This window comes from Rhipicephalus sanguineus, chromosome 11 (assembly GCF_013339695.2).
Source record: "Rhipicephalus sanguineus isolate Rsan-2018 chromosome 11, BIME_Rsan_1.4, whole genome shotgun sequence".
Classification (NCBI taxonomy): Eukaryota; Metazoa; Arthropoda; class Arachnida; order Ixodida; family Ixodidae; genus Rhipicephalus; species Rhipicephalus sanguineus.
Genome location: NC_051186.1, coordinates 25,370,354 through 25,377,743, shown reverse-complemented (window position 1 = coordinate 25,377,743; position 7,390 = coordinate 25,370,354). Strand labels below are relative to the sequence as shown.

The 7,390-nt window shown below is 49.7% G+C and overlaps 1 protein-coding gene across 1 annotated transcript; it reads right to left on the bottom strand.

Annotated features, from left to right (window-relative positions):
• Positions 1-573: 573 nt before the first annotated feature.
• LOC119374915 (uncharacterized) lies at positions 574-1,546 on the bottom strand. Its single transcript, XM_037645118.2, has one exon. It carries the CDS (start codon positions 1,420-1,422, stop codon positions 574-576), a length of 849 nt encoding a protein of 282 aa, XP_037501046.1. The 5' UTR covers positions 1,423-1,546.
• Between the last annotated feature and the right edge of the window lie 5,844 nt (positions 1,547-7,390).

The following is a 7,390-nucleotide window of genomic DNA, read 5'->3' as shown; positions in this document are numbered from 1 at the left end:
TTTTCTCCTTCACGCAACCACCTTTCTCCGTAGTGCTCTTGCACCCGAACCCCTCGACCGGGACGGTCGTTCTTGAGAGGGGGGAATTGACGCGAGGTAGGCTGGCAACTGTTCTGGCCAGCCCCTGGGAAGAGAAGAACGAAGTTAATCGGTGTGCGCGCGCTTTTGGGTGTCGGCCTTTTTCTGGAGTAAACGTCCCTGTTTTGTTTCTTCACCCTGTGTGTTATACCATCTATCAGTTAGCCTGGTGACAATATCATAATCATGAAGTTTCAGCAGCAGAATATCATAGTTGACGCAATCAAACGCTTTCCTAAGATCAACAAAAAGAGCAATACTGGAAAGCTTACAGTGTCGACACTGTAAAATGTACATCTAACATATGACCAGAACACAATAAAAACAAGCATACCATTTGTCCTACCTTACAATTTAAATGTAGACGTAACAGCACACACACACACATGCTACTTACCAAGCAGCAGGGGTGTATCGAAACCGGACTTCCGAGGTGTCAGGCAAGCACGCTGCCACTGCGCTATGGCGGCTCCTAAATTAGATTTCTTTTGCAGATCACTTAAGTTTCCTGATTTTCACTAGGAGGTCATCCCGAGGTTCACACACGTAAAATCCTCGCTGGAGCATCTTGTGTGACACATACTGCCCACACGTGTAAAGCTTTCCTAGACGTTTCAAACGTTTCGTGAGTAGCTCGGGCACAAGCGCGTGCCGCATAAAATGTAGCAGTCCAGGAAGGATCTCCTGCTCCCAGAAATTGAGGTCGAAGTCTATGCGTTCGGCATTAATTTGGTGGGGCTCGGTTGGGTTGCCCGACTCAACCCACAGAACTAAATCGCACCACTTATGTCCCGTAACAGCCATCTGTCCTTGCACTTGGTAGAAATAATGGTGATCCCTTTTCAGAATGGCTTCACCGTCCTGGAAGATGGAGCAGAAAGCTCTGTCGGCGCAGGCTTCTTCTATCGTCAATCCTCGCTTGGAAAAGGGGCATTTCACCTCGAGAAGGCCTTCTTCTCCATTCACTGTGACAATCCTATCTGGCGAGGCTGCCACAAATGGATACTTATTATGTACATGAAGGCCAGTCTCAAGGACTTCGACAGTGCTGTCACGATGCCTCAAAATAGCTACATACGCATCGACAGCATCCTTTTCATGGACTCGCCCATATACAAGTGCTTCGGACACTGCCCTACCACTAGGATAGAGCAGCGTTTTAAGAAGGCCCTCAGGCTTTATACACCGACATATCCTCTTAAATAACGATGCTGTCAGACGACCAATCCTGGCTGTATACCAAGATTTGTTGCTAGCTTGTCCTGCTGTTTGGATACATATTCTGTCCCTGTCCTCTTGACATAGGGGCTTCACTGATGCCAAGTATGCATCAACCAGTGCCATAGCACCTTTTCCCCACAGGTCCTCATTATCATCAATTAAAATCTCTGACGGTTCATCAATATTTTGAGGTTCTTCATCTGCTGGTCCCAAGTACCGCAGCACTTGAAGCTCCGGGCAGCATGCCAACAAGTTCTCTTTCAAACTTTCCACGTCAGTTTGGTGCGGTGGGACAGCACTTGGTCTGTACGGCTTGTACTCCCTTTTCTTCTTTTCATATGGTTTCTTATTTATCATACGCTTTCTAAATGTGATCTCCTTCAATGGCACCTTAGGGGCTGGCTTCTTTGCTGCATTGAACAAAACGCACGTAAGTTGTATAACAGTTAGTTTTCTTGTGCTTTCACTTATACACAAAAAACAAATACAAAACCAACCTAGTTTATGATTTCTTTTACGAAAACAAAATTCTTTCATTTTCTGTGCAAAGCACAGTTTATATATGCAAGTTCTCATTCATGGGCTGCAAATTTGAAGGTGCTCTGTCAGATAGGTTGTTATTGCTGCTGTTTAGAAATAAACTTTATAAGTGAACATGTCTTTTGACGATATGGTTCCACTAACGGATGCATCCGTTTGCAATGAACAAGCTTCATGCACTTTTGAATGCTTTAGACTACATCTACTCTATATAATAAGGAGTGTGATACCTTCTGGGGGCACAATCCATTTGCATGGCAAGTCCGTACACGAAGGCGGTTGATTGCGCCCAGTAGTCGCCAGGTCGGCGACGCTTAGAAGCAGTCCTGCGACGTGTTGGCATGTCTCGCTGCGTCTGTCAGAGAAAGCGGTGCAGATTACACTCATATGAAGACACGACGGGCTTTTCTGATCTTAAAAACCACAAAGCGTTTTCTTTTCTTTTTTTTCAATTTTAGGAATCTACAAGCGAGCTATATACAACGCGAGCCTTTAACATGATCAGCCTGCCTTTCTGAGGGAGCAATAACATCAAGCGGAGTGAGACAGCCTAGGTAAACATATACAATAAACATGTGCTTATTATAACGAGGGAACAGCGCACGCTGTTTACGCCAGCGAGATGGCTCCCTCAAACGATTCAAACCGAGGTACGCGCAAAGTACGGCTCGAAGCAGGATTCGGTGCTTTTATTCATGTGATAAACGGCAATGTTGGCACACAAAGACGGCCGCAGTTGCTCTTTGGCTCCCGACAGTTGAAGACTCGGTCGTACAGCTTTCGTTATACGTACATACCTAGCTAACATATCTACATCGCAGGAATATAGATACATTACAGAAGCGCTTTACCGTTCGCCCGAACATGTCACTGCATTAAAAGGAAACGAACTTACCCTGCGATGCACTGGCAATAAGCGCCGATGATGTCACCCGTTGTTTTCTCGTACCACGCCGTGACCTCGTACACGCTGCCCGTCTTCATAGATGGCTTACAAGTTCCTCTTAGAAGTCCAACCTCTGGATCGGCGGTAGTCGTTTTGAGCATTTGATTGGCCACGTAACCTTCATCGTGTAGCGCCCAACCACGATGCGCCTGGCGAACGGTGGATGTGTGAGAGTCCAAGTATTCCCATACGCCGTCGCAGCTCACGGGGCACTTGGAGAAATTTCGCGTCCATCCCGCGTTTGCAAACGGGATGGGCACATTATTCTCTTCAATCATAATAGATTTCAGCGGAAATCCAATAAAACTGAGGCAACGCACAGCGCAAATTGCGAAGCTACACAGAGCACAGGCCACTCGAGCTGCACGCCAGCGTAAGCCTTGTTTTCCAACCGAGCGTAGTTCCTAGGTTTTCCCTGTAGGCGGCGCTCACAATTTTGAAATCGGTCAATTGTTATGACTGGCAGTCGGTGGCGAAGCGCTGACCATGAGAATCGGCGGGCGAGGCGATCTCACACTGCTAGAACACCTGCATCCTTCCTAGAAACGGAATTCCCGAGACGACAAGCGACCGACAATGGGCGGAATCTCGACCTCAAAGTCGGGGACGGCAAAGCCAGAGACAATGGGCCACCTGGGCTTGTATTGGTGTGCTGCGAAGACGACCTGACCCGTATGTTTAGACATGAGTCGCCGCAAAACCTCTTCTGCCCTTCGGAGAAAAAGAAGAGTACGAGGAACGAGCCCGAGGAACCTGTCGCCTTTTTTGCTTCCCCCACAAGCGTGCCGATGACCACCTGACCCTTGCTGTTTCGAGAGTGCAACGACCCCTCAGCGACAGTGAAATGGACTGTGCCATGGTGGGTGGGTCGTGTGTGTGATTGTTGGTCATCAAGAAGGAGGAGCCAGCCGGAGGGGTTAAAACGACGGTGCTGAGTGAGAAATAGGGCTCTGAGCCCTCGGTAACAGGCTCATCCGATTCGCTCGTCGCTGAACTCTGACCTTGTCTCGATGTAATTGAGTGTACGAAATGTGCCAGTAAACTTGTTATTGTTTTCCTATCTTGCTATAGCATCAGTTCCTCAACCCGGAGGCTCGACTACGCTACCAAACGGAGTCCGGGTACGACGCTGCCCTATGGTAGCAACCACCTGGTTGCCGAGAAGGGGCGGATCCAAATACCCAGGCTCGACATAATCAGCGAATTTGGTACAATACAGAACAAACATAATGGGCAAAACAGGGTCTCAGGGTCTTCTTTTCCTGAGATCACTATATGGTGGAATTGCTCCAAGTTGGGATGGTCCAATCACGTCACGCACATCACTAACGATGGTGCCGCCCACACCCGCCCAGGTCAACGTCCTCGACTGGGGCGTGGCGGCCGCACTCGGCACCTGTAAAACCAAGGGGGCCTTTTCTTGCCATGTGAAGGCCGTAGGGTGATGGGTCACACGCTTAGACAACCGGGCGCATCAAAATGTCCGCCGCTTCGAAGTACCTCACCGCTCAATAGCGGGACGAGTTGTCATCCGCGCTGACGCCGCTGTCTCTTCAAGGAAGATGGCGCGACCGGAGACCATTGCAGTCGCCTGGTATCTCCCTGCTGTGTCGGGCTGCAAGGCGCCTCAATTCCTGCCTCGGGAGGACAATTCAAATGCTTGAACGGCTGTCAGCAGGGAAACAGCCCTTCAACGCCTTGTTCGAAGAACGGGGAACTACGCTTCCCCTTCGGCGCAGGTGCCGACCGTTACACTGACGACGCCCCTGACACAGGATTTCAATGTGACTGAGTACGCACGAAACGTTAACATGTTTCGTGTGGTTCTATGTGGTTCTCTGCTCTAAGTTTGTCGCGCTACGACCACAATGAATCCTCACCAACTAAGCAAACTTGCAGTTCTGTTAAGCACGTAAGCAGTCCAATTACGCATATGCTCAAAAAAGTTATTGGTGCATTCATTCACACTGGCCAGTGTTGTGCGGTTGAGGAGAGAGAAAAAAATGCCAGGCTTGCATGGAACGGGCAGCCCATTTAAGCTGGAGGAGCATCCATCCTAAAGCACGTTGTAAACTCTCTTAAGGCACCTACTGCCCGGACAGTTGCGAAGTACTTAATGCGTCATAATGCATCATCTTTTCTCTAAGTAGCCACTACGCGTCTATGAGCCGAAATATGCGCCTACGAATCGTACACTTTGTTGATGCTGCGGTTGATTATGAGGATGAATTGAGGTTGAGGCCTTTCTATTCGCGGGGCAGCTTTAAATCCCCCACTCGTTACGAAAGTCACATGGTACGACTCTTGGTGCGATTGTACGCTTCTGCCACGCAATATTGCTGACGTGACTCCTCGCCAGCCATGACGCCTCTATAAATTCGTTTTCCGAAGCAGTTTCAAGCCCTGGCATGTCGCTGTGGCGCAATGCTTGACCACTACGGGGAATGCTTGTGTTTCATTTCTGCTGTAACCCTGTTTTTTTTTCTTTGAATTGAGCGTGACAGCTGGGACTGACGCCGGCAGGAAGCGGCCAGCACAGCCACAAAAGTGGGCTCTTGTGCGCTTACAGCAGCCTGCGCTGTAAAAAGGAGGACAGGCTGTAGGACACCGAGAACAATCTGGTAGTGTTTCGATAATTCCGGAGATTAAGGGAATTTTTCGCATTGGAGGATTAATGTATTCAGGTATTACTTCTTCCTGTCCTCGTGGTTGATTACTTTGCTTCTTTTCCTCATTTTCTATTTTCTTCAATGCACAGTAGCTGGCCAGACGAGATCCTTCACGCGTCCTAGGTTGTTCCCCATGGGCCCCCGGAAGTCACGTGGCTGCAAGTATAAGATCACATTTCAGTTGGCCGGTAGCAAACGGTTGACATAGTGGTTTTGAACGATGTTCACTGCCCTGCTTTGCAGTCATCTAGCTCTCTTGTTTTTCCTAGTTCCTCTTCAAAAGATATCTAATATACCCGTCAGACAAGCTTACACTCGCTGCGATATTGACACGTGTACAAAAATGCCTCTTATGCAAGAAATGTTTAAGAAAGAATATTGCCAATCCTAGTCAATGGACATTTGAATACTGAAGGCAGCGAACCAACGGAAAAGAACACTTGAAAACAGACGCTTTGTGAGCTTGGCCTCTGTTTTGTCGCAAGTGCCACCTGCTGGCCAGAAGACGTGCAACTTTTTGGAAACGTGGCTTACTACTGTCTATTCACATGCCAGTTGGTGTAAGCCGTAAGGATAGGGGTGACTAATGACGTCCTGTGGCACTGAGCGCGATCCCCTCGCAAGTTTCTTGACACTGCATCAAGTGCCAAGTTGCTCTAAACGAATGAAGGGGAATTCGGCTCTCTTGTCTGTAAGTTGTAATTAAGAATTAAGTTGACCTAAAGAAACGGCTGCGCGAACCGCTACTTGCGGCATTAAGCAATTCTGCTGAGCAAAACCACAAGTTCCCAAACCTCTGCGCTACCATAAACAGAATGCCTACGTGGTCTAATAATTTTGCGGCAACACTGATGAGTCGGTGCGGACAAAACAATCCCCAGGCAATTATTTCCTGGTAGGGACGCGCTGGACGCTGGAATTGCATGGCGCGTTTGCGTTACCGCTTAGCCGATTTGTCCGCGCAAACAAAGCTCGTGCGAAAAAAGCAAAGCTGCCGGAGTGCGTCGGAATCAGCTGCTTAGCAAAGACGCACTGGCGCGTGCTACAAACAAGCTGCACTTAGATACCGAAAGCACCATAAACAGCACCTGGGGAGAGTCCCCAACTCAGCGAGATTAGCGTGATGGGAGAACGCGACGAAGACGGCGACAACTCCTCCAGCTTCGTATTTAGGACCCCGCAGCTCGAGATGGGAATCGGCTTCGTGATGAACAGACGGAAAGGAGCGCAGAGCGAAGGCTCGCCCCCCGGCCGGCGCTCTGCCTCGAGGGAAGAGTAAGCCGGCGTAACTAGAAGCAGGAGCCGGACGAATTGAACGGTGGCCTCCCGAATAGCTTAGCGCCAGCGGCGCCTTCGTCGTCGTGGGAGGTCGTAATACCCTCTCCTTGTACCAGAATAGTCCATTAGAACGCCAGCACCACAGCTGCCGTCGGCTTGCCGAAGTGGTGGTGGAACCGGCGAGGACAAAAGACAAGACAAGCTACCACCACTGTGGCAGGCCACGCTGTTGTGGCGCCCAAAAGAACACAGGCATTCAGTCACAGAGACACGTTTCTGTTGTTTCCGTCGAAGACGAGCAGGAGCCACTGCGAGGGTTGTGTAGGAGCCTGGTTTTTCATCCGTCCTTAGTCGGAGCGCGGTGGGTGGTGCCGCATGCTGCTTCACTGTCTACGCGCTTCCACTGCGCTATTAGTAGCGGGACGAAGCGTGATCATAGGGAGGCCGGACTGCCGAAATGGCGATAAACAAAGAAAAAGAGAAAGCAAAGCAAAGACAGGGACAAAAGGTTTTCGGAGCAAAGAAGAAGCCCCTGCTTCCCCGCCATTTCACCCGTCAGCCTCAGTGGAAGACTCTCTGCAGGACACACACTGAGTGCCTCTATTCCCCCGACTGCGGCATCGCCTCCCGACTTGTGTGTCTGAAGCGCTGCCCCGAC

Excerpts from the sequence above, each read along its gene's own strand:
- LOC119374915 (XM_037645118.2), bottom strand. The coding sequence starts at position 1,422 with ATGGCACTGGTTGATGCATACTTGGCATCAGTGAAGCCCCTATGTCAA.